At 39.2% G+C, this 27184-nt stretch overlaps 1 protein-coding gene across 1 annotated transcript; it reads left to right on the forward strand.

The window, feature by feature from the left end:
- The first annotated feature begins 3160 nt into the window (after positions 1-3160).
- GARIN2 (golgi associated RAB2 interactor family member 2) lies at positions 3161-19132 on the forward strand. The gene is made up of 6 exons (XM_031452766.2): positions 3161-3316; positions 5828-6027; positions 6735-7269; positions 9831-10078; positions 16348-16376; positions 19068-19132. Exons 1-6 carry the CDS (start codon positions 3161-3163, stop codon positions 19130-19132), a joined length of 1233 nt encoding a protein of 410 aa, XP_031308626.2.
- Positions 19133-27184: the final 8052 nt, after the last annotated feature.

Raw genomic sequence — 27184 nt, forward strand, 5'->3', positions numbered from 1 at the left:
GTTAACGTCATCACTCACACTCCCTCCCGTGGTCTGTCTTCCTTTTCTACTTACTTCGCCTTCCTGCCTTTCTGTTTCTCTTTCCCTCTTCTGAGAAAGATGCTGTACCATAGACACTGCTTAGAGGGATCAGCTTTTCTAGATCTCAAGTGGGGGCATGTGAGCTGGTAGGAGAGGTGGGCTGAGAGGGACAACAGTGAAAGGAATCACGGCTGCTGTGGGAAAGGAAAGGGAACCCTGACCCAAAGGCTGCTGACCTTGGCTTTCCTTCCTGCATCCAACCTTGCTCTCATCTAAACATGCCTTTTTCTAATGACTTTTTTTGTCCAATTGATCCCCGTATATTTAGGCCCCAAAGAATCCAATGGATGTTTTCAGCACTTGCTGAATCCTCTGATTCTCTAAGGCAGCTTCACTGTCTCTCAACCATCCAGCAAAGATGGAATAAATGCCTTGTCCTGCTGGATAAGTCATGGAAGAGAGAAAATGTAGACAACAATGGGCCATTATGTGCCCTTTTTCCTACCATCCATCCAGTCACCATGCGGCTTCACCCATTGCTGTTGCAAAGCTCTCTCCTTGGAATCCCGAAGTGGCTAAATACAGCCTTTTGCACTCCTGGCTGAGTACTCAGGACTCGTTCATCTCCCTCCTCCATCCTCTCGTTATACTTCTTTTACCCTCCTCTCTCCTTGTATTATTATTCCCATTAAAATTTTTAAACAATCACAAACTCCCAGAAATATTGCAAATACAGTACAAGGAACTTTTTTTTCCTGAATTTTTTGAGAAAAATTTGCCCACTTGGTGTCCCAGTATCCCAAGATACAATCAAGGACACTCTCTCACATAGTAGCCATCAAAACCAGGACACGAGCATTGCCTATTCCCGCCGTGTCACCCTGAGACCCCAGTCAGCATTTGCCAGTTGTCCCAGTAATGGTCTGCAGAGCCAAAAGGCCCAGTTTGGATTCACTGTCGGTTCTCTTTAGCCTCCTTCTGTCTGGAACAGTTCTGCACTCTTTCTCGGACTTCTGTTACATTGACGTTTTTTAGGTCACAGGCCAGTTGTTTTGTAGAATGTCCCTCAACTTGGATCTGTCTGATGTTCCCTAATAACTGGGTTCAGGTCATGCATCTTTGGGAGGAATATCACAGAAGGATGCTGCGTGCACCTCACCGCATCCTGTAAGGTGGCACGTCAGTTTGATTTTTCCCATTACTGATAGTGTTCACCCATCACTTCATTGAGATGTTGTCTGCCTGGCTCCTTCACTGTAAAGTTACTTTTTTCCCCTTTGAAATTAATAAATTATGTTGGCGAGAGGTATTTTGAACTATGTATATATTCTGTTCCTCATCAAACTTTTAATTCACATAAAGTCTCATGGTCTCCTATTTTATTAGATCGATTCCCCTTAGGAACCACTCACCCATCTCTTCCACCCTCCTCCCACCCTCTAGGACGCCCTCCTCATACTGCTCAGCCCCGATTTCTTAGCTGGGCTGCACCCCTCTCCCGGCAATAGATGCCCCCTTGCCTCCCTTGGGTTCTGAGCTGTGGCTCCTCACTCCCCCCAGTACAGAGTCCTGCCTCTCTTTGTCCCAGAGAATGGATTTAGGACTAAATTATTCAGGAGGGGAAGGGAATAGGAAGAAGGTGAAGGCACCTCCTGTTGTCTTTGGTTCACCTCCTTTTCCTCTTTCCCCTCTATCCTGATGTATCCTGACCCCTCCCACCCTTGCCAACTCTCACACCCATCTAAGAACTCAAGGCCGGACTAAACCTTAGGCCACGGCATGAGCTCTTCTGGTCAGACTAGGAGGGTCTGGTTCCTGGTGTGGGAAACTGCAAACTAACCTCTGGCAAGTTGCTTTCCCTCCACAAGCCTCATGGTGCACAAAATGAGCATCTTAATAATGCTACTTCATAGTGCTTTTAAAATCAAATGAGATAGTGCATGTAAAGCTTTTACTGCCTTCCACATAGCAAGCACTGAGTAAATATTGTTGATTATTATTTTTCATCCTCTGTTTCAGATTGTTGTTGTTTTATCTCTCTCTTTTTTTTTTTTTTTTTTTTTCCTGAATGATCTTTTTCTCATTCTTTTTACATTTTGGCTTCTCTGCACTATTTCACTTTCCTGCTCCTCTTGACTCATTTTACTTTCCCTATGTTCATGTGAAAGACGCACTCAAGAGGGGCCCTGAGTTGTCACCAGGGGAAGGCCTGATGGGAATCCCCAGAGTGACAGGGTCCTGGGCTGGTAGGCAGCAGCGGTCTCCGCGCCCCACGGCCCTGGCTGGGGCAGAGACGAGACATGTTCACCAGCACCCTCTAGCTTGGGCTAGGGAAAGGAAGAAAAGGATCTCTGAGAAAGGACTGAGGTGGAAAAAAGTACACAGGACTTACTGCTTGCCAGTTAAGGACCCTTCGACCTGGCGTAGAATTTGTGAAAAGGGAAGTGTGATCTTTTGAAGGTTTGAACAGAATTGCACTCTGAGGCCTTGTTCCCTTCTTGGAATTCTGTGATTTCCAGTAGATGGAAGGTGAAAAACCAATGATGTAGAGCCACTGTTGTCTGTTGAAGGGTCCCTGGAGAGAGAGCCAGAGTGAGGGCAGCTGTCAGTGATTAGATAGATATCCATGTTCACTAAGCCTCCGTCACGGGTGAATGGTCAGGAAGAGATGGTCTCAGGTTATATGGTTTTGATACCCTACTTACAAAAAAGGACTTGAGAAACCTGCATGATAGGAAGGATAGTGTATGATTAATTAGGAAGATGGAAGATAATGGTTTGGGGGAAGGGGGGCACATGTGGTTAGAGGCCAGCCCTGCACCAAAGGCAATTGTAATCACATGGATCTGATACACAGTCTTCGTAGCCCTTATCATCCAACATCTCTCTTTTTTTTTTTAAACTTGCTTGCTGTTTCCCCAGAGAGTATATCCAGCATGAAGCCAGGCATCTTACCAGTCTTGTTCAGATGGGTCTCCCGTGCCCAGTGCAGTGCCCGGCACATCATAGATGTTGATTAAACGTGTTGAATTAATGACCAAGGGAGGCAACTTAATTATTATATTAAATTTGCTGTTTCTGTTCATTGTATTTCTGTTTGCTCAACTTCCTGCGGTCCTGCGGTTTATACGTAAGCGCGATGAAGAAGAATAACAGAAAGTCTACTGTGAGGAGGGACGAGCAGGACCTCCGCGTCCCAGACTCCCAGGATGCTGGAGAGCTTCAAAATACGCTGGATGGAGGAGAGTATGCCCCTTTTGTATCACCGCCCCTGTTAGAGAGCAATTTTATCCAAGTAAGTAAGAGTTGAGCCCTGAGTTAAGTTCCAATAACATCAGTAATTAATTTTTTCAAAGACAATGGAAAAGGTTGGAAGAACTGACTTAATGTGGCAAGGGAGTATGTGATACAGTTAAAGGGAGCAGTTTTGGAACTCCAAACAGCCTGAAATAATTACAATCTTAAAGGAAAATTCATTTAAAATTTTCCCAACAAACTCTTACCTAGGAATTCTGTCCCATCTCTACTGTAATTGTCATTCTGTCATAATCCCCCCAAAATTATACAAAGAGATGATCATCATTTTTAGAATATCTTGCCACAGGAAGGCATTCATATAACCCCTTTCTTAGTCTTAGGAGACATTTTAAAGACTAACATCTATGGCATAACTAGAGATTAAAATACATTTTGTTTCTTAGTTCTGAAGGTAAAATAAAATTGTCAAACTGTGTCAGGGAGAAGTTTCCTTCTCCTAAAAACGTACCTAGATTATGAATGAAACTACACTTCAGTGCATTTGGGAGCAGTTCTAACTTTCCTCTAAACAATCAACATGAAAATATTCAGACAAAGAAATGGGGAAATGAGTTAGGTGGTGTGGTCCATACCCTTAAACGTCATGGAAACGTCATAACCAGGTCTAACACGAAACACACCCATTCAAGCAGCTCCTCAGCTGACTCTACAAAGGGGTGACAGGAACAACAAAGGACACTGTATCTCCCACACACTCGTCCTCTGCACTGACACCTGTGTACTAGGGAGAACTCCCACCTCCAGAACACCATAGGAAGGGGGTGACACCTCAAAGAACACTAACATTTCCATCAGGCCCCAGAAGGCATGTGGTAAGTCATGATTTGATGTACTTCACTTTACCTTCTGTGTGCTCCTTTCCTACAGATAATCTTTTAATTTTATTTTCCACACTTCTTCTGCACCTTTTTCAAATAACCATTTGCAAGCTCTAGCGAACACTGGGGGAGGCAGTCAGCGTTCTATAAACCAGACATGGCCCCATGTCATAACTGGGTAAGTTATTCCCTTCAACACACACAACCTCGTGTACTTCTTTGGCAGCAGGTTACCAAGGTTCCTGGCTCAAGTGTAAGCAAAAAAGAACAACAATTATTTCAAGCAGAGCGAAAGAGCCACAGGACATCAGCTCACTCACGGGGAGTCATCAGGGAACCCAGGTCTCTCTTTTTGCTCTGTCATCCTGAAATTAGCTTCCTTCAGGACATCACATGCAAACAGACAGGATAGCTGCCAGCAACGTAAGGGATGTGTTTCATCCTTGCGACACTTTGTGAGGGCTGAGAGCGCCCAGGAGGCCCCCACTAGTGTCCCCTTGGCCAGGCCTGTGCCACTTGCCCCTGCGGGAAGCAATCGCTGGCCAGGGGATGAGACCGCCACGACCAGTTTAGGTGGATCAGAATTTAGCCCCTCACCTGGGGCACCATCCCTGAGGGGTGGATACTGCACAAAACCAGAATTCTGTTCATCAGGAAGAGGGGCATGACTTTGGGTAGGTAATCAACAGTGTGGGCTACAACCTCTTTCTAAATACATTTGCTTTTAAGTATGACCTATTTTTTTGAAGCAGTTAATGTACAGCTGAGAAACCAAGTGTTGCTCCTTTCTGGCTTCCTTCACATCCCTGTCTACTCACTTTCCAGCCCCTCCTCCTCTTCAAGCTAACCAAAATTCTCCTGGCCAAAATTCTTGGACTTTGGGGGTTTGCACATAGTGTTCTTTGACTGGAAATCTCTCCTGTCCACCCAGCCGATTTATGTCCCACATTGTTTGGGTCTCAGCTAGAGAGAGGGGAGACTTTTCTGACCCTATACCCAGGGTTTGCTAGAGCTAGCCAGTTGGTAAGTGTTCAAGAAGTTTGCGAGCCAGTTGTTAAACACAGCCGTGATTAAGAATTAATATGTATAAGCTTGCAAATAAATTATATGTAAAACAAAGGCAACAAATACTCAAAACTCATCACTCCTATTATTTTACTACATTTTACTGTTATCTTGAGATTATGGATACAGGAGTTTGGCAAAGGTCCATGAAGACTTCTCTGAGACCCAATTGGCTATATGGACTTAAAATTGAGTGTATTGTTGTCTGTAAATTGTGTGCTTCTCATCTTATATATTAGCGAAATTTATAATAAACTTACACATATCTTCCAAGAGACAGAAGTAACACATTTACCGGCACACCATTGCCTACACCCCCTTCTAACTCGAATTTTCTGTAATGTGTCTTTTATCACAGCACCCTCCGCTTGTACTCGGTAACACTTCTTACAATAACATTTAGCAACATGCTTATTTAATGTCTGCCTTCCCTGGAGGACCCCACCAGTCAGGGACTGTGTCTGTTCACTGGTACCTCCAAGATTTCTCGTAAACAAATGCCTCACAGTTCCCTTCTTCTTTATTTCCCGCACTGCTCGGGTAAGCAAGGTTGTCAGGGCCATGCACTTTATCAGAAAACTCCTGTTTCCTGTTCTCTGCCCTAGGTCAACAGGAGAGGTGAATCCATTTACCTTCATAACCGAGCCAACTGGGTGGCCGTAGGCATCTGCTCTTCCAGTCCCACCCACAAGACCCCCAACGTGATGCTGCTGGCACATCTGACACCCGCTGCCCAGAAAGATTCAGAACCCCTGTTTAAAAGTCTCCTGACATCTCCTAATCCAGAGAAACTGGTGCTCACCAGGTGAGTTACACAGGGGAGAGGCCAAAGACCTCTCAGAAAATATGCTTTGCCCCTGAGGAGCTGAGAATAGAAACACAGAGGGCAAGTGCTCCACGGGAGCATCTCCCTTGCACTCCCTGCTGCTGATGAGAGTCACAGCCTCAGAGTCTGAGAGCGTAGTTGATAACAACCAGATGGGCAAACAGGCTGTTCACTTTTCAAAAAGTAAACCTACGTAACAAGAACTGAAGGTTGGTAATAAAATGCCTCTAGAACATGCCCCCTTACCCCACCACCCCAACCTCCATCAGAATTAGCTCAGCTCTTATCTCAAGCCACCAACTTGTTGAATGACCCAGAGTAAATCACTAACTTCTCTGTCTCAACTTTGCAAGATTAACTAAATGGGATGACTTCTCCGAAATAAAAGTAAATAGTTGATACTCTGTTATTTTAGTTCCTCGGTGTCTTAGGAGTGTGATTCGGGTGAGATGGCCTTCAGGAGCCTGATTACACGTGCTAAAAATCAAAGTTTTGAGCCTCAAAAGCTAAGGACCAGACCATGGTGGCCACAAGAAGGCACTGCCCCATCCCGTGCCTGCCCCTCCCTAGGCCTGTCTGGAAGACACACCTGTTGCCTGAGTCACACTCCTAAAACTGCTTTAAAAGGAAAGGCCTGGTGGTAGTTTCCAACCAGGCCTCCAGATGACCTTTGCATTTGCCTGCAGGTTTCTCCCGCTGCAGTTTGTGACTCTTTCTGTGCACGATGCTGAGAACATGCGCATCAAAGTAAAGCTGGTGAGTGGCCGAGCCTACTACCTGCAGCTCTGCGCCCCTGCCTGCAAACAAGACACCTTATTTTGTCAGTGGGTGGAACTCATCTCCCTCCTGAATGAGGAGAAAGCCAAAGTTTCCAAAGTGTCAGAAGTCTCCAGCCTGTCGGAAATCACAAACAGCACGGACGTCGCAGGCTCAGTGGACATCGTGGGCATTGCGGCCTTCACAGCCCTGCAGACCCAGCACCTGCACCCAGGCTCAGACCCCGGATGTGCTGCGGAAAGCATCGACTTCTCAGAATTCACAGACATCACCGATGTCACTGACGTCACAGATATTCCAGAAAATGAAGTCACAGAGGCCCCAGATATAAGAATTGTAACCGAAGTCACAGAAGTCACAGACCTCTGTGATGTCACAGTGGGCTCAGGGGTCACGGTGGTGTTTGAAAATGATGACATACTCAGGGCCAAGCGGGAGGAAAAGGTGTGTGGCATGGGGGACTTCCATTCTCTAATAATCAAGAACACGTGTGGTAGCCAGATCCCTCTTCTTGGCTAGCTACCTGACATCCATGACTGCAATGCTATGGCACTCACTCTGAGTAACCTAATTTTAATAATGAGATCTGCTCCCTGAATCCTAGTGTCAAGGAGTTGTAAGATGTCTCCTGAAATAGGCACTGACCATCCTGGCCATCAGACTTAACCCGTATCAGAAAGCTATGGTGGGATGGGAAGAACTTTGGGATCAGAGTCAGAAGCCCTGGGTTGGAATCTTGCCCTGCTGCATATTAGTTTGGCCAAGTCACTGAACCTACAGGAGCCTCAGTTTCCTCATCTTTTAAACGAGGATACTGATATCACATAAGGTCTATTTTAAGGTTTAAATGTATAGAAAAATATTAAGTACACTGAAGGACAGGGTGAAATTTCAATAAGTACAAGTGAGGGTGGAGATAGGAAAATGAAATACCAAAAGAAGTGAGCAGCTTTAGAAAGGGCCAGAAAGTGGAAAAACCCAGAACCACATCCAAGAATAGTTCAGTTTGGCTGGAGCGTAGTATGTGTGGAAAATATTAGCATATAGGATTGGAAAGCTGCTTGCAAACCTTGAATGCCAAAATAAGAAGTGTAGACTCAGTCTTTGGGCAAACCTTAGCCACAAAAGCTCTCTGTGTAAGGGAGTGAAGGAGCTGTGTTTTTAAAAGATTAATCTGATGGCAGGACAGAGTGAGGTAGATCAGTGTGTAGACTGCTGCAGAGAAAACTCCATGGGGCCCACGACAGAAAAATGGCAGAAGGCAAAGATGACCATTTCATAGAAGAAGAAACCACTAACTGATAAACTTAGTGGAAAAGTTTAACCTCACTAGTAATCATAGCAATGCAAAGTTAGAAAAAATTTCACCTATAAAACTGTCCATTGAAAGAGTAAAAACAGTATTAGTGACAGTGTGGTCACCTTGGAATTCTTATAAATCCACGGGAGAGTGAGAATTGGAACAAACTTTCTGGGAATTATTGTGAGTCAAGAACCTAGAAATGCTGACACCCTTTGACTCAGTGATTCCACTTTTTGGAATCTTTCTTAAGGAATTAATCATCCGTCGGAATGAGGCTTTAGTTGCAAGGATGTTAATCATGCCACATCTATGCTATGTTTATAAAAATGAAATAATGAAAATGTGAAGTCAGCTAAGCATCCACCACAGGAGAATGGCTAAATGAATTCAGATCAGAAGGGCAGGTTCATGTTTATCTCGGTCAGAAGCGACTGTACTGACTGGCAAGATCGTAGGCACTCTGTAAAAATTTGTTCAACAAATGACCAGTCTGTAGCTATTAAAGCTGTTGAAGAACTTCCCTTGGAAAAAATGTTTATGATATCAAGCTGAGTGAAAAATGAAGAATTTGGTCCTTATTACTTACAAATGCACTTATACAGACAGACAATAGGAAAGGAAAAAGTCATTGTTAACAGTATTTTATTTCTAGATTGTAGGCTTATGAGCCATTCATATTTCTTTACATATTTCTGAGTTTCCTACAATAAAAATAATTTTTAATTAGGAAAAAATTCAAGGAGCTTTACACAAGTTTTAATGACATGAGGAAAATTATTATAAAGTCGTTAAGTGAAAAATGTGAGATGCAGAACTGCAGTGTGATCACAAAGCAGCCACATTCAAAAGAAATAAGTGGACAAAGAAGACCAGAATGAAATGTGCCATAGTAGTTATTTCTGGTCCGTGGCATCAAGCAAGCAATAATTCTCTCCCTTTCACTTTACGCCATTTACGATTTTCTAAATATTCTATGATAAATATATATTACTTTCATTGTCAGAAAAAAAGTTTTATCTTTAAAGAAGATTGTTGCATTATTTTCAAGGAAAGGTAGCAGAGGTGATGGACTAGGTAGGGGCAAAGGGAGGAAGTCGGTGCAGACATGAGGGTGACAGGAGACACTGGAGAGGCAGTCTTTAAGACCAGCTGACCTGTTGCTCTGAGGCCCAAGAGTTAGAGGAAGGCAGGGAGCAGCCGGGAGAGGTGATGCATTGACAGAAACCAGGATATTAGGAGAACAGGAGAGATTTTAGGATGTTTTCAGGTATAGGTTCTGAGTCTTTTGGAAAATAAAGTCTTCAGTATTATTGTGAACCTCCAATTCCTGTCACCTGTTAGATGCTCTTAAGAGCAACCTCAGATTGGGGAGTAGGCAGCCAGGCATGTCTAGAAAACCTTCCTTTCCCTGCCAGCGCAGGAAGAGGCAGTGCTGTAATCAAGTGCTCATTTTCTGATGTGAGGTGACATGGGTGTATCTGACCATGCGAGCTGTTGAACATGCTGGGTCAGGCCAGCCTCCAAAGCCCCCCTGGCCTCTTCTCAGGGGCCTCGCAACACCCAGCCCCATCCCCTGCTCATTGCGCCTGAGCACTCCAGGGCTGCCAGTAAATATGAATGAATGATTACTGCTTCAGAAATAACCTGGTTCTGTAGGATGCGCTTCTGTTATCTGATTTGCTGCTGCTTGTTATTTTCAAAGGAAAAAATGGAAAACCTTCTGAAGCCTGGGTGTCTACGAGATACAAGAAGTAAGAGTGAGTTTAGAGAATACTCAAAACATGTTACCATCTCAAACCTAACGCTGACTTTAGAAGGTGATAGATCTTTTCAAGCTACCTTGACTCCAGAAGAAAGTGAGACAAATAAACCCAAAGAGCTGAGTGATAAACTCTCTGAAATAAGGACAACAGACTCTAAAAACACGGCTCTCAAGGCTGAAGAATCCAGGTATGTGAGGCCAGGATTTGATAAGTGATGCTAAGATGTAACGTATATCAATAAGTACATGACTTAAATCCCTGCAACTCAGGGATTTGTTGCTAAAGATTCTCAGACATACAATGTAATTAAATGACGATATAGTCAACTCAATTGTCCACATGTAGTTCAACCTTGTCTAATTTTTATTTTCATGCCAACTTCTCACACCATTCAGTTGGCATTCTGGGCTATCTGCCAGGTGTCGATGGCATGTGCTAAAGGAAACAGAATAGAACCACAGTGTCCACATTTTGGAGTTAAGGGCATTGATCTCTAGAGTGATTGTGGGTACTTTTATCTTTACCCTTCTCTGGATTTTCTTCTCTATATATCCCTTACACTTTTCTACACTTTCAATGAATAACTTAATCTGAAAAACTATTTTTTATGATTTTAATACTCAATTGCAAGATGAACGTGAGAGAGCACCGTGGTATTATAAAGATAAAAGTTAATCTGATCATTCCAGAGTGACAGCTAACAAGAAAGCAGAAAAATTGTTGTATTCTGTAAATGCTGTATGAACAAGAATGAAAACAAGGAATGTAAGGAATTATCTCTAAGTTATTTTTAAATATAAAAAAGGAACAGGGGAAAACAGGGAAATAAACCTACGAAAAGAAATAAACTAGAAAAATTTTAAACAATTGGAAGTGCTAAACAATGTTTGGTTGACTCTTCAAAAATGAAAAAACAGGCAAACCATTGTACACCTTTTTTTTTAAGGATAAAATTGAAAACTTAAAAGATGTTACATCAACTAGTAGGAAGAATAGTGAAGTATTACTGAGAAAGATTACATAGAACTTTGCTTTAATAACTTGGAAATCCTAAATTAAATAAGTGACTTTAACAAAAATGCAGAGGCAGAACTGGCAGAATCAGAACTTGAAAACAGAAAACTTATCAAAGAGCTCCCTTAAAAAAAAGGACACAGTTGTGACTTACTGGACAGTTTTTCAGATACTACAAGAATGGTCTCTTAGATGTTTATAGTGTTTTCTTTTAAATATAGAAAAATTATGTTTTGTTTTCTTAATTTTAATGAAGCAAATAATTTGGATTATAAAGCTGACAAAGACAACACAAGAAAGAAAATTCTAGATTAATTCTACTTGTGGCAATAAATGCTAACTTCATAAAATCTTAGCAAACAAAATGTAGCCAGCTTCATATAAAATTGAGGAAACTGTTGACATAAATCACTAACTATGGTAAAGTACAATATCATACTTCAAATACATTTAAGAGATTTTGACGTTTGTATAAAGATCCACATAATATAGAAGAGTTTTCCTTTAGCTCAATAAAGAATATTTACCCCAAACAAGAGCCAACGTTATTTTTAATGAAGAATTTCTAGAACTGTTCCACTTAAAACTTAGAACAAATTAAGGATGTCCCCACTAACATTTCTATGTAACAGAATTTCAGAAGTTCTAGCAACCGCAATAGGACAAAGAAATATGAAGAATAAATATGAGATTTTAAAGGGATTTGTAAATAGAAATTCATATTTAGAAAATTTGAGGATCATCAAAAATATTAGTCTGTAAACAAGTTTAGGAAAGTCACAGATTATAGGATAAACTCACAAAAAAATAATTTTTTCATGAAATGCATTGAAAAAATAAAAGATATTTTTCAAAAGTAACAATAAAAATAAAATATTTAGTCCGAGTGATGAGATCTACATACATGAAATTATAAAACATTTCTGGAAGAAACAAAAGAACTTGAATAATGAAAAATAGGCTCTCTTTCGGGCTGATAGATTTAAGACAGCAAAGATGACGAAGTCTCCTAAATTGATCTATAGGTTTAATACAATACCAATTATCGCAGGATATCTCATAGAAATTGTAAAAGTATAAAATATGGAGAAGATAGGAGTAACAATCTCAAGGAAATTACTGGGGACAGAAAAATGTCTGGACGGACTTGGTCCTATATAAATCTTAATCCGTGTTAAATTACATGGCCATCAGAAACACTCATGCAGAGTTCAGAATACAGAAATATAGAAAAATAGATTCAAACTGATAAGAGTTCAAAAGAAGCATGAAAAAAGCAAAATTCTAGAAAATGTTAATCAAAGATTAACACTGTATCACAAAAAATTTTCAGGTGGGAAAAGAATATTTTCAAACTAAAACTAAAAGAAGAGGGAATGGTAGCATTGCCTCAGTTGCAGGGGAAAGATGATTTCTTGTCCACTAAAGCATCAGAAGAAATTTTCAATGTCAAAGTTTGATCCATTTATTCAATAGCATTTACTAAGCACCTTCTATGTGCTAGGGATGGGGCATAGAGCAGTGAAAATAAGTCATGGAGTGTTTCATTCTAGTGGAGAGTATAGATAATGAGCAAATAAAGCGTATTATGCCAGCTGGAATGTGCTGTGAGAAAACAAAAATAAAGTAACAATGATTTGAGGAGGGGGGAGGGGTATTTTATACATGTGGTCAGAGTCTGCTTCTCTGAGGAAGGGCAGAGATCTGCAGGAAGGGTGGAGCTCTGAGGGAACAGAGTTCCAAGCTGACTGACTACATAAGAATTATAAATGGGACATATTAGGTGTTCAGTAAATAATCATTATTGTCATTATTAATTTATTTCCAATAGTGTAGATAAAACAAATTTGGCTGTTCTGCCAAACAAAAAAACCAAACCAAAACAAAACCATCTTAATTGACTGAGGGTTAAGGACTCAAAACTGGCTTTCTTTTTAATCTTCTTTCCTAGCTAAGCGGGGGTCAAGGGAAGCAAAGGAATATGGGGTGATCCTTAGGGAATTCACAAACTTGGAAGTCAGAATACTGTTTGCTTTTAGCTCCTGAGCAGCCACATTTCTTGCAATTCTAGAGCCTCTAGATCCAAGTGCCAATACATTCAGGGTGTTGGTGGATCTTGACTATGATTTCGATACTTCTGGTTGTCTGCTCCAGCAAAGCATCGTGTAATATCTAGTGGTTCTTAATGTGTGGCTGGTTGGCAGCATCACCTGGGAGCTTAATGATGTAAATTCTCAAGCCCACTCCTCCCTGCTGAATCATAAATGCTGGGATGGGCTCAGTATTTTGTGTTGTAATTAACCTCCAAGTGGTTCTAATCTACAATCAGGGTTGAGAGCTGTTGCCTTATGAGAAGCCAGTCTTAGGTACAAAGTAGGGCTGAGCACGGATTCCTCTCTCATGAGGGTTTCTCCTGGGGCCCCAGAGCCAAAATAAAGATTCCCCTTTATAGCCATAGGAAGAACTGTCAGCTCAAACTTCAAGGGAGCCTTCTTCAGGAATTTTTCCTATATGACCAGGATCTCTGAAACTTGGATTCAAAAAAGAAAAAAAATTTTTTTAATGTGTTAATGTTCAAGAAATTTCCCTGCTTCAGATTGAGGGAGGAGAAGTAGCTGAAATAGGGAAATTTCCCCCAGAAAACTGAGATATTATTTCTTGATGGTAAACACTGAGTTCTTTCAGTGTTACTAAACAATGACCAGGAGGACTACTGGAAATCTTATGTGTTAGAGGAGAAAGAAGGAAGAGTGATTTTAAAAAGCAACCATCAGTCAGAAGTAGTGAAAGACAGGAATGTAACAGGTGAAGGTATAGAAGCAGGTGCCACTCAGCAGAAAATGTTCCTCTCATTATGCATGAGTATGACTTTCATAGAAAAGCATAAGAATTCTAAAAAACTAGATGAGATAAAAATGAATCCCTCCAATCTAGCAATTTTTACTAAATAATAATTAATCATGAATGGTCATTCTGACATCTTCCTTCTGCTTTATTTCATTCATTATGTCTCAGGTTCTATGTCCTGCCCTAGTCTAAGGCTTTAGAAGCACACAATTCAAAATCTAACAAGGTTAATTGTTTAAATCATGTCAACTTCTTTCCCTGCCCTTTTGCACATAGTAGATGCCCTGAAGCATTGGATTAGCTTTTATGCCTTTAAAAAAAAATTTTAAAAATAATTAATAAACTTTACTGTATTAAGTACAGTTTTAGATTTACAGAATACTTGAGCAGATAGTATTCAGAGCCCCATACAACCACCCCACTGCCACCTCCTCACTGTCCCCCAACCTCCAATTTCCCCTATTATTAACACTTTGCATTAGTGTGGTACATTTGTTGCAATTAAACAATATTGATACATTATTATTAACTATAGTCCCTAGTTTAAGTTTCACTGTGTTGTGCAATTCTGGGGGTTTTGACACATGCATACTGACAAGTATCCACCATTACATACAGAAGAGTCTCACTACCCTAAAAACCCTCTGAGCGTTAAATTAGCTAACAGCTTTTAAAAATTGTAAGGATAACTTAAATTTTTAGGATGAAAAATGATCTGCAGATGCAATGTTTTGTTAGTCTAATTATTATGATTGCTATTAGAAATGATGAGAAGAGGAATGCCCATATAAATAGAAGACATCAGAATTTCACAGATAAAAATGATCTTGAAGGTTAGCAAATCCCAAACTTTTCAAGGTCCTGCCCTTTAGTCTCTCAGCTTCCTGTGTCATTTATCTGCTGACTCTACTGGGGAGAAGGAAAGATACAGATTTAAAAAAAAAAAAACAATGTAAAAAATAAATTTTGGTTCTAAGTAATCCCCTTAAGTCCAAGCAGAGATTATTTTTTATTGCCTATTTACATCAGGAACATAATTACTAGCTACAGCCTAATTTGAGAATGTTCATTATAATGAAAGATGTAATAATATGTAAGAAAAGAATGGAATTCAGTGATATTCCTGGGACATTTGTAGGATTAAGTCAGGACACTGTGAGAGTGATAAATAAATTCTGGTATGTATTTTTCTTCTCCAAGACTACAGATTTCAGTGACACTTCCTAATTGCATATTTTGGAAAAATGAAAAAAAATTAAACAATAACCTTGTTGAATATTTTGCCCTTAGATTCATTGGTATTTAAAATGTAGATTGAGCAATTTAAATCTAGATGAGTGGAAGACCATGGAGACCTCTATAATGTCATTAGGTCCTCTAGAAGTGAAGGATTTATTTTATAAAGCATTTATATTCCTTCTTGTACCTTAACAATAGTGCTACTGTGATTCTTCCCTTTACTTTAAAGAGGATCATGACAGGCTTTATTTTAATTTGCACCTACTTTTAAAAATACACTTACTTGATATTTCTCAGTTTCTTGAAAACTTTTATTATTAAGCTCAACCTTATCTAAATCACCAGACATATCTCGTAAAGGCTACGTGAGTACTTATCTGCAAACACCTCAGAAAATTACTAATTTAACATTTACTTTGGAAAGATCCATTGTAAACCTAAAACTGTATAGATTTACCAGACCCCTTAAAATGGATCAGAATTATGTCCTTATCTGGGAAGATATTACCTAAGGGTAATTATTCTTCCCAAACGCTTTTACTCAAACAGCGATACTTCCAAAATAGTTATTGAAAATGTAGCCAAGATTAAAGATTTAGTGAAAATTAAGTAACGTAAATTTATATTTTAGCATGCCAATGAGGTTAAGAAAATAAGCATTTTAATTATTATTAATTTTTAAAACCAGGAATACAGAAAACAAACTTCTTTATCCAAAGGCATTTCTGACAGTGAAATAGTCTGAAAAATTGATAGCCTGTCTCCTATTTTATCCACTAAACCATAAGAAATGTAGTCACCTGGGCAGATATTTGGGTATGTTATTCACCTGCAAGATTCCACGGCTCTGTTGCATCAGGACCACAGAGATAGCGGAGGTGGGTGGCTTCTCACCCGAGGCACCCATCCATTTCCAGAATGTACCCTACACCTCTGTGCGAGCCTGTATCCCCAACACAGCTGCCTGTGTTTATGCAAGCCCCTGAGCAGCAGCAGTTAGCGTCTTTCAGTCTCAACCTCGACTGAGTTTTCAGGGGCAGGAAAGGCAGCAGGACAGGGATGCCCACAGCCTCACCCAGTGAGAAGTGACAGTTACAATAAAAATAGATTCTATGTAATTACATATAACTCAGTTTTATGGCTCTTACATATTAGATATCTTGCATGTTATAAATATTTAGGTAATTTTATTCTAAAATGTATTATAATGAATACTAATCTAGGCTTGCTAATTATGTTTTATTACTTCCTACAAAGTATTTAGAGAATGACCAGTTATCTCATACCTAGTAATTCTTTTCTAAATATTTGTGGTTATACTGGCAAAACTTTGAAATGTGTTGTTTATTTTTACAGGAGCAGGAGAACTGATTCTGACATTTCAGGTATGGAACAAATTCCACTACATTTCTTTGTGAGCCCTGGTATCCAGCAGTCACCTCTGGGACTCTCAAATACTCTGTTCTAGGAATCCAGCTAGATTCAAAGCAATCCAGCTAGAGTGCTGTGATACATTCCCTTTCCTGCCTTTGCTCCGTTCCGAGAGCCCTCCCCTGCAGAAACTTCCTCAAAGCCTCTCCTCATGCTGTCTTTCAAGTGGTAGGCATCACCTTGCTTTGCTGATAGAGTCCGGTTCCCTGGTTCCCTGAATCTAATTCCCTGGGCGTGAACCACTCCCAAGCCAGCTCTGCAGGCAGAACTTGAACATGACAGGGCCTCTTAACTCTGCTGATTTGGAAGGGAAGTGGTCCACAACTCAAGTTCTTGGTAAATCTAGAATCACCTAGCCCCTTTTTCTTCCTGTTTATGTTTTTGGCCTCTGCTTTGCTGTCAGGTGATACCATTTAATGTTTTTTCCAGCAGTTTTTCCTTTACATATTCCCTGTCTCAGGATCGTTAACTTGTAACAAGTGTTTGAAGTGGGGGTTGTCAAATAGGCACCTGCGGAGATCTCTCCCCTTGCTTGCTGCTAACAGCAATTCTAAGTTACTGTCTAACCTCTGGTGGGTGGAACAGTCCTCAGCTCCAGTCATGCACATAAAAGAACACCATGCAAGGAACACAAAAGCACATTTCACTGAACTTAAATTGAGAGGAAAAAATACCAAAAAGACTTCTAGGCATTTTTAGTCACATTTGCATCAGTCCTACAAAACAAAACAAAACAAAAAAAAAAACAAAAAAAACAAAACACACACACACACAAATAATTGCAAGGGAGGGCAAAATGGGTAAAGGGAATCAAATACATGATGACAGATGGAAAATAAATTTTTGATGGGGTGGAGCACATTGTAGGATATACAGAAGTAAAATACACATGAAATTTATATAATGTCATAAATCAATTAAAAATTTTAAAAAGCAAATGATTATAGGAAAGGTATTATATAAGTGGGATTTGTCTTTGGGCCTTTCTACTGGGCTTTAGTGTCCAAAAGTACCAGATGAACTTCACTATAATGTGGTTTTACATATATTCCAATCTATAGTATTGAACCTGAGAACAGCATAGGAAAATACTATGGTAACTTAAAAGAAAAATGCAAAATCTCCTTTGTAGTATATAGACTTTTCATCTACCAATTTCTATCCCAAATTTTATTTCAAAAGAAATCAAATCTGTAAAATTTCCAGAAATATCCAATAGAGGCAAATATTTTCCTTATTCTCTAAAGACAAGGAAAATCTAGCAACGGCCTTAGCAGTAATATATACTTAGTACATTAGCATATAATTAGCACATTCTACGTACATTCTGAAGCATTCCTTATTTAAGCCATGGAAATTTAAAATTAATGTAGGACATTGATACTTTTATCTTTATCCTATATGTGACTGATTCTTTCACCTGTCTTCTGGCCCAAACTCAGTTTTGTTCAACTGAACAAGCATTCAGTGCCTAGCTATTATATATAAGGCACTGTGACAGGCTCTGGGAAAGATTAAAAATAAGTAACAGGACATAGTACCTGGCCTTAAGACATAAGCACAAATAACATAAATTGAATTGTTATAATGCACTTTAAAAGAAAAGTGGAGAACCTAGTTTTAGCTCAAGAGAAAAAAACATGAAAGATCCTATGAGGGAGGCTAGGAAGGGGGAAACAAGAATATCCTGGATATAAGGAACAATGTGGGCAAAATCAAAGGCGTGGGGCAGTGCTGGGCATGATCAAATTAGGAGTACTGAGAGATGCAGCTGGAAAGCCAGGTGGAAGGCGGATTAGGGGGGTTGTGGGTCATAGTAAGGAGTCGGATAGTCCTGCTTGGCAAGTAAGGAGGAGCCACTGAAAGCCAAGGAAATGCCAAAATTAGCATTACTCTGACTGCAGTCTCTAAAAGAAGCTGGAAGCAGCTAGAGGCAGAAAGTCATTATGATAGTTCAGGTGAAGGGTGCCAAAGTCTTGACCAGGAAAGAAGCAGTGAGATGAAAATAAGGACATGAATACACAGTCAACAAGCTTTAATGACTAGCTACCTACAAGGATAAGAGAAAAAAACTGAGGATTATAGACTTTGGGAGGCAATAAGACTACAAGGTAGTGAGGCCATGAAACAAGCTAGGAAAAGGAATTGGAGAAACTCCAGAAGGAAAAGATGAAGAAATCAGCTATTAAACACTGAACTTAGAATCAAAAGCCCCAGGTTTGAGTTCTAACTGCACTTCCTCTGTTCCATGAATGTATCATTTCATCTCTCCGAGCCTTGGTTTCCTCAACTACAAATGTGTGTGCATGTGGGTGGAGGACTGAGGAGGGCATGACTAGCTGTCTCAAGGCCCCTTCTGCTGTTAGGATTTTATTAGCTCATATGTTTGTGGTCCTTGCGGCCCACCTTTGTAAATTTAGCAGGCAGCTTGAAATGGGGCTCTGGAAATGAGGAGCTAAGAAAGATGGAGCAAACTTGCAGCAAAATTTCACTCTAGCTTGTTAAATCGCAAGGACGGTACAATATACAAATTTGGCATGCAGTTTTCACAAAGTATTAATTATTTTCCCTGTTTGTTTTCTTTCATGTACTTTCTCATTCTTCCCACTTTCCTCTCCTGTATCCTCCCACTTTTCCTTACTTAGGATTGTACAGTTTTTCAGTTTTCCCTTTGATTAGCATTTCTTTCCCCCTTGTCACACTCTTTTGAATCACTTCTGTTTTTCCTTTCACACTCTTTTACTCACACTTAACACTCTTCATCTGAAGGAAACCAAAGATTAGTAGATTCTTAATCCCTTGTCCCATTGAATTTAGACTGAATGTAGACTGAAAATGAGTTTGTAGATGTGATTTCTATTCTAGGCAGAAGCCAGAATAATAACTGCTCCCACAGCAGTAAAACAACTCCCTGTTTCTGTTAAACCCATCAGATTCATATTCACCCAACTCCTGGGCAAGGCTAGTTTCAGACCGTGGTCTCTAATTCATCTTGCCAACCTCTCAGCAATTTGAAAGAATTACACTTTTTCTCCTTTCTGAGTAAGGTTGTAGGTTAAGTGGACCTTCAGATGTACTTGTTTTTATGAAAAGGCTACAAGGCAGGGGCCCAGGTTAAATCCATCTCTCCAGATCTAGGTTCATCTCTCTCCTTTCCTGATTTTCAATTTCTTACCTCTCTAGGCTTTATTCTCCTTAACTTTGCTGATTTCTTTACAGTGAACCCAAACAATAGGCTTACCTATGATCTCATGGTACTTTTCCAAGATGGAAAGAAATGAGACAAAGGTAGAGATTCAAGAAAAGAAGAAAGGGAGAAATCACTTATGATATACTGGGGTTGTCCTGCCGTCCCCCCACCCATCTTTCTTTTCCACTTTCCTCTTAACTGTTGCAAATCAAACCCTTGGAATCCTAAGCAGCCAGGTTCATTCTCTGTTTATGAAACTAGACCTAAAAAGAGAAAGGTTGGGAGAACCCTAAAAGGGAAATTGTGAAATTTAACAATGGGCTCCATTGGAAAGAATAGGACATTTTTGATGAGGAATTTAGAACATTTGAATGAATGAATTTGAGACCCCAATTAAGTTCTCTCTCCTTCTGAAACTTTTTCCCTCTCCTGTTTTTGGATTTTTTTCTTCCTTCCTCACTTCCTCTCTCTCTAATGATCTCTCTTCCACTTTCTCCTCCTATTTTCTGGCTCTTTCGTCTCATGTCAAATCCTCCTCTAATTTCCTCAATCTTGTGCCTCATCTGTCCCCCCTTTCTCAGGGGAATGGATGTGAGGAAAGGAAAGTAAAACAGAAAAAGAAAAGGCCAGTGGAAAAAACATATAAGACAACCTAAAGGTAATTTTTTTTACAATTGTAAGTCTCTATAAATATTAAGGGCAGCATGACACTTTCACAAAAAGTTGTCAATAAACTGAATCTTTAGCATGGAATCTTACTACTTCTATTGTAGTAACAATAGAGGTAGAATGGAATATTGAGGGTTTTATTGTGGTTTCTGCTCTAGAATCCACCAGGGGTCAAAAAGTAACATCAGCTCAGAGAGAAGAGGGAGCTTCAGGTGAGGCACTGGAAGAGAATTACTTGCTGCTGCTTTTATGATGATTCCTTTCATTCTCATTCCTACCCTTCCTCTTTGCTCCCTCATCATCGTCTTTCCCAACTGTTTTCTCAGATTAGCCAACACAACCAAGGCCTCATACTTTCATACCAAAATTACACAAATATTTATGGAGTCCCTACAGGGCTGACATGTACTATTGTGCAGATTGTATCCGGCACAGAGCTGGGGGCCCCATTCACATGGCAGTCTCTGTGCAGTGAATAACTGGCCCAGCTGTGCACGGTGGCCAACTGTATTCCAAATTTCCTTGAGACACCAGCTTCACAGTGAGTTACTTGTAAATGAAACTTCTCTCTGTTGCCTCTCCCCATATAGCTAATGCTCTGTGTGTGTGTGTCTGTGTGTGAGAGAGAGAGAGAGAGTGAGAGAGTGAGAGAGAGAGAGAGAGGCGGTGTGCATGAAGGCTGAATTCACACAACTGAAGGGAAGGTTGGTGAAGCAGGGGTGGCTTCAGCAGGAACAACATACCCATCTTATCAGTGCTCTGATGATGGAATTGGGGCACCCACCCTTTTCCCACCCTTCTCCCACCCTTCTGTCCTCTGTCACTCTGCCACCAAATTCAGTTTAGCATTTGAATACTTAGTTTATTAACAGGGCCCCACCCAGATGCACACCATGGGCCAGAGGTAATGCACCAGAGGAAAACATGTGGCCAAAAAATAACAAATGTTCACAAAAATCCCCTGACCTCCGCATACACTCCTTAGTCTGTTCCTGTTCTTTTGTCACTTCTTTTCCCCCTTAAGTGTGCTCTTAATATTGTTCTATGGTGATGTGAAGAGTGAAGGGGTGGCACTCAGGTTGACAGGCTGATTCCAGTGTCTACCTAGGGAGAGTCCCAAGCCCTGCCATTTCTCAGTATATTAGAGAATTTAGAAAGAGAAATTTCTTTAAAGCTAACCCAATATTCTACAGTGATTTCATCCTTTGATTGATATATTCTATAAAAATGAAATTTCAAATATTGGGGTCTCATTAAGAGACATCTACAAATGCAAAGAAGGGCAAAAATGATGATATACATACCAGATTTAAATCTTGACTTCTGAAATTTAAAAAACGTGGCCCCCAAGTATTTAAATTGTGAATCACTGATATATGGAAAAAGATAGATGATTTTTTTAATATGGTGAAAAAAGTTTCTTACAACTGAAATACTGTGAAAGTTACTTGGCCCCTCATTTGCAATGAATATATACTGAATATGTAAATCTCACATATATATGATGCATTTTATGACTCAGCTTAGCACAGATCAAGAATTTGCAAATAATTCAATGACACGTCTATAAGTAAAGAATAAAAACCCATCATCTTAATTTTGACATCTTGATTTTTAGATTATTATGTGGTAGAAATAGCTTTTAAATTAAAAAACAGCTTTTATATATAAAACAGAAACAGACTCACAGACATAGAATACAGACTTGTGGTCACCAAAGGTGAGGGGGGTAGGAAGGGGTAAACTGGGAGTTTGAGATTTGCAGATACTGACTGATATATATAAAATAGATAAACAAGTTTATACTGTATAGCACAGGGAAATATATTCAATATCTTGTAGTAGGTTAAGGTGAAAAAGAATACAAAAATGAGTATATGTATATTCATGTATGATGGAAGAATTGTGCTGTACACCAGAAATTGACACAACATTGTAAAAAAAACGTTTTTAAGAAATTAAGAGGTTCCTTCAACATTGCATCAACTTCTAGATTTAAAAAAAAATGAGGTCTGACCTGTCCAGAGGATCTTTATTGTTATATTAAGAAGATAAGCTGTACTATAAATGTAATTGTATTTATTTCAATCACTTATTCTACTCATATTTAACTTTCTTAAGTGTATTAATACAGTAATAACTTTAAAAGATTCTGCATTTCAGACTTTTGAATTAATTCAACTGACTCCATCTTTTTTTCTTTGCCAGATAAATGCAAACTACTAAACTGAAAAACAAGCACAGCTCAAGAAATAACAAAGGAAGGGAAAACAAAGCAGTGCCTTCCATGTGGCAGAAATAAAGGCTACTACTAATCATTAAGCATTTAATCCATGTCAATCTAATTTCTTAAATATTAATTATTGTAATTGTGGATTTTGATTTTAAAGGAAGTAGAGAACTATACAAAACTAAGATTTTCAATTCATAAACTTAATTTTTACTACAGGACTTCTTTTCTTTAGGGTTGCTGGATAGATTTGTTACTCTCTTTGATTCTACTTTTCTCATTTGGACATTAGCCCAACACTGTGTTGTTTCTAACATTGGGCACTCTGGGGTCCTTAAAGGTGAGACCATGATCTTTCCATCTTCGTGTTCCAGCTGAGCACCTGGCCTGAGAGACGTATTTACAGAATTAATGAATGCCATTTTCAAACAGGTTTTTAAAATTCCCTATAAATTTAAAAGTAAAAAAGTAAGGACAGACAGTTCCCATCCAAAGACTTGTTTGGCTTTTTAAAAGCCACCACTTACTCATTTTCAAAAAGCTGCCAGTCATTCTGCAATGTGCTTTCATACATTCTCAACCTGCACAGTAATCTGAGGGGTATTATTAATTTCCTGTTTTACAGACAGATGGTGAAAGTGAAGCTTAAAGAGATTTTTACTTGTTCAAAAATCATACAAATTTCACACAATCAGTACTGGTATTTCTACTGTGACCTGAGTTGCAATAAGGGTTATGTCTCACCTCTGTCTTCCCCTTCCTGTCCCACAGACAACTCTAGAACGATTTGGTCCAAACTGATAACAACTGTGTATATGTGGCTCTACTGAGCACTTGAAATGTGGCTCTTGCAACTGAGAAACTGAATTTTAAATTTCTTTTAATTAAACTTAAGAAACTGAAGCAGTGTAGAATTTTTCTTCATTAAATGTAACTATTGTTTTGGTAAGGCTACATGTTTCCATTTTAGCTGTTGAAACTTTAGCATCTGAGTTGAGATATACCGTAAGTGTAAAATACACATCAGATTTTAATGTCTTAGTATGAAAAAAAGAATGTAAAATATCTTAATAGGTATTATATTGATTATGTGTTTAAATTATAATATTTTAGATGCATCAAAATTTTATAAATTAATTTCATCTGTTTTTTACTTTTTAAATTGGCTACTAAATAGTATGTCACAAAATTACATATGCGGCTCACACTATATTTCTATTAGACAGTGATGCTCCAGAGAAGAATCTTCTACTCATTCCCCTTGGCCAATAGCCCAGGGAATTCTTCTTCCTGCTTTCCTTGCTGTTCCAAAGATGAAAGGGATTTCTTTCCCACTCCTGTAATCAGGACTGAAATAAGAGATTTCCATGCAACCAAGATGAGATTACCATCTGGGACATTTTTAAGTTATGAATATATATAAACCAACAGTTTCTAATTTGGAGATAGCTATCTCATTATAAGAAATGCTTCCTTGAGAGAGATTATCTGGAATAAATTGATTCTGTAGAGAAGAAAATCACAACTAGGACTGATTACTGTTACCTAGTAACAAAAGGTAGTACCAGACCTTACCAAGTGTAGGTGACTATGTGGAACCACTAGATCTTTCATACATTATGACCCTTTGCTACCACTTTGGAAAACAGGACAGACATGCCTTACAAAGTTAAGCCATTCTTATCATATGACCAAACAATCCTACTCTAGTATTTACTCAAGAAAAATAAATCATGTTCACAACAAGACATATACTCAAAACAAGACTTGTACATAAATGGTCATAGGAGTTTTATTCATAATAACCAAAATCTAGAAACAACCCAAATACCCACAAACAGATAAATGTTTCAACAAATTGTGGTACATTAATACAGTGATACTACTTAACAACAACAACAAAAACCAAACAGATTCAACAACAACAACAACAAGATCAGACACAGAAAGATTACATACTATGATTCCATTTAAATAAACATTCAGAAGGTAAAACCAATTTATAAAGATAACTTATCAGCGGTTGCATAGGGTGGAGATGGGTTGGAGGGTATTGACTGCAAAGTGGGAAAGGAAACCATTTGAGAAGGAAAGTTCTATGTCTTGACTGGGGTGGTGGTTACATTGGTGTATGCACTTATCTAATTTAATACTTTAAAATAGGTGCATTTTATTGCACATAAATTATAACTTAATGATTTTTTTAAGGCAATATCACACTTTTATAGAAAAAAAGAAACTTGGAAGTTCAGCATCAAGTTGCAAATTTTTATTAGGTTTAAACACATACACACACAAACTTACTTGCTCTTAATAATGTACTGAGGTTTTTTTTCTTAAAAATAAGTTTGTGGTCAAAGAAAATTCATAAGTATTTTATAACTGGGTTGTTTTCAATTTTCCACGATACTACTCTTTGTAACTAGACATGTAAGAGAGGTTTATAACATATACCTAAGCTTTTAGAATCTTGTGCTTTTTCCCCCACATCCTCCTGCTGGGATAGCATACTGATTCCTTAGTATAGCACTATCCAGTACAACCTCTGTGATTATGAAAAGATCAGTATCTGTGCTATCCAGTATGGTCAGCATTGCCTTAGAACACAGTTCTTAAGACAACACTTACTATAAGGAAAATATATTCATGATTTATTCCACTTTAAAACAAAAATATTTTAACCTATACTTTGGAAATCTTTCAATAAAATGATGGATGATAATCCATGTGAATAGATAAATAAGTGGTGCGTGTAAATACCAGACGTTAATCTTGAGTATAACGGCTGTCAAGTGAGAAGGAATGCTCTGTTAATGCCAATAGCTAAGAAAAATTCAACTAAAGACCAATAAGCTACTTGCATGGCTGTTGCAAGTGAGTGCAGTGTCACTCTTCTATGAAGTAGATGAGCTCCATGATTTAGATATAAAGTCAGTCCTTGAATGTATAATACTTGTTAGAAGAGCCATTAGATATAAAAAGACTGGGACATCAGAAGCACACACTTGTCCTCTGTCACTGCTACTACCACAGGACTCCGAGGCACAGAGATGGCTCTATCTTCCCTGCTACTGCTGGCACCACTGCATGGGACCAGGACAGAGCAGAGGTGTCCCAGATTTTCTGGCTGGAGAACTAGCAAGAGTGCTACAGGAAGCAATCAATCCCCACAGTCATAAGTTTTAACTTGGAACACATTTTCAGACGCATTGGTGAAGTTCCATAGAAGCAATATTATAAATCAAATAAAGTTTGTTGGTTTTGGAACTAATATAAAAACCTCATCATCATAACTTGTCTGTTATATGAGGGATCCTTGTATCTTTAAATACATCAAGCAGATGGAGAGTTTGCAGTGCAGAAAGTTTCTGTGGCTTGTTGAACACACAAGTAAACCCATCTTACTAAGGGAAAAGCAACATGGCTTCTGAAAGGAAAACTTATGACACAGGAATCTGCTAATGTTTCCTAGGGCTAAGTTTGTGTGAAGACAAGGGCGACTCTATAGAATTTCAGGGTATGAATTTATTTGAACTGTCCACACCTTTTGACAAACTGCCACATCAAAAATGTTTTGCTACGGGTGGAAAGCAGCCCTGCTGTGGCTGTGGGGCATTTCCTAGATTCATAAGAAAGGAAATGAGGATTTTCTGCAAGAACTGGAGTAGGTTGTTGGTGGTTTTGGGAGAGAGGAAAGTAATACAGCTATTGTTAGGGTGAATGGGGACACAGACAATGTGTCCAATTGTGAGAATGCTTTGGACATTATTTGATTTTTATCTACCTGATTCTAGTAGTCATTGCTCAGAGGTGAGTAAAAAGCTCCAAGCTCACAGATAAAATATTCCTCAGCACTAAATATGTTAACATGATAATTTATTGATGCCTAAAGTACTCATGAAATGTTAGATTACCTGGGGATTTTTAAAAAAATGTCCACAAATACTTGAGAGGAGGTACTCCTCCCCTCAAGAAATGGAAACTGTTCCCCTTGCCTCGGGTGTGGGCTGGACTTACTGTCTCATTTCAAATGAATAAAGTGGCAGTAGTGGGGTGTGGTTTTGGATGCTAGGTCATAAAAGGGCCCTGAGGTTTCTATCTTGGTTGCTTCTCTCTTGGACTGCTTATTCTGGGAGAAATCAGCTGCCATATCCTAAGGAAAGGTCCACATGGCAAGAAATTGAGGCCCCAAGCTAACAGCTATGTGAGGAAGCCTTCCTGGAAGCACTTCCTCCAGTCCCAGACAAGCCTTTTAGCTGACTGCAGGCCCAACTGACATCATAACTGTAACCTTAGGAGAGACTCTGAGCCAGAGCCACCCAGCTAAACTAAGCTCCTGATTTTCTAACACTCAGAAACTGAGAGGTTACATGCGTGTAATTTTGCATCACAAAGCCTCAATTAATCCTAATACTGCTTTAGAAGAGCTTTTCCTTTTAGGTATACTTTATATAAAAACTTCTAGATGTTTTATGAAATATGTTAACAAGTTTTGGACACCCTTTGAAACAGCTCAATTTTCTCACAAAAGCTAATTCAAATGTAAGAGAAAAAAATTGTCCTAGCACAGCATAAAGGAAAGGTACCTATTAAACTTCTAATGCTCCACAAGAGGTCGGCGCTTTTCACTGCTAACCACAATCATGCTCTAAGATGTTTTTCATGGAATAATT

Source organism: Camelus dromedarius, chromosome 5 (assembly GCF_036321535.1).
Source record: "Camelus dromedarius isolate mCamDro1 chromosome 5, mCamDro1.pat, whole genome shotgun sequence".
NCBI lineage: Eukaryota > Metazoa > Chordata > Mammalia > Artiodactyla > Camelidae > Camelus > Camelus dromedarius.

Bases quoted from the DNA above. Each gene is read 5' to 3' on its own strand.
- GARIN2 (XM_031452766.2), top strand. From the start codon at position 3,161: ATGAAGAAGAATAACAGAAAGTCTACTGTGAGGAGGGACGAGCAGGAC. The intron at 7,270-9,830 runs GTGTGTGGCATG...TTATTTTCAAAG, and splicing joins GGGCCAAGCGGGAGGAAAAG to GAAAAAATGGAAAACCTTCT. The intron at 16,377-19,067 runs GTATGGAACAAA...TTCCTTACTTAG, and splicing joins AACTGATTCTGACATTTCAG to GATTGTACAGTTTTTCAGTT.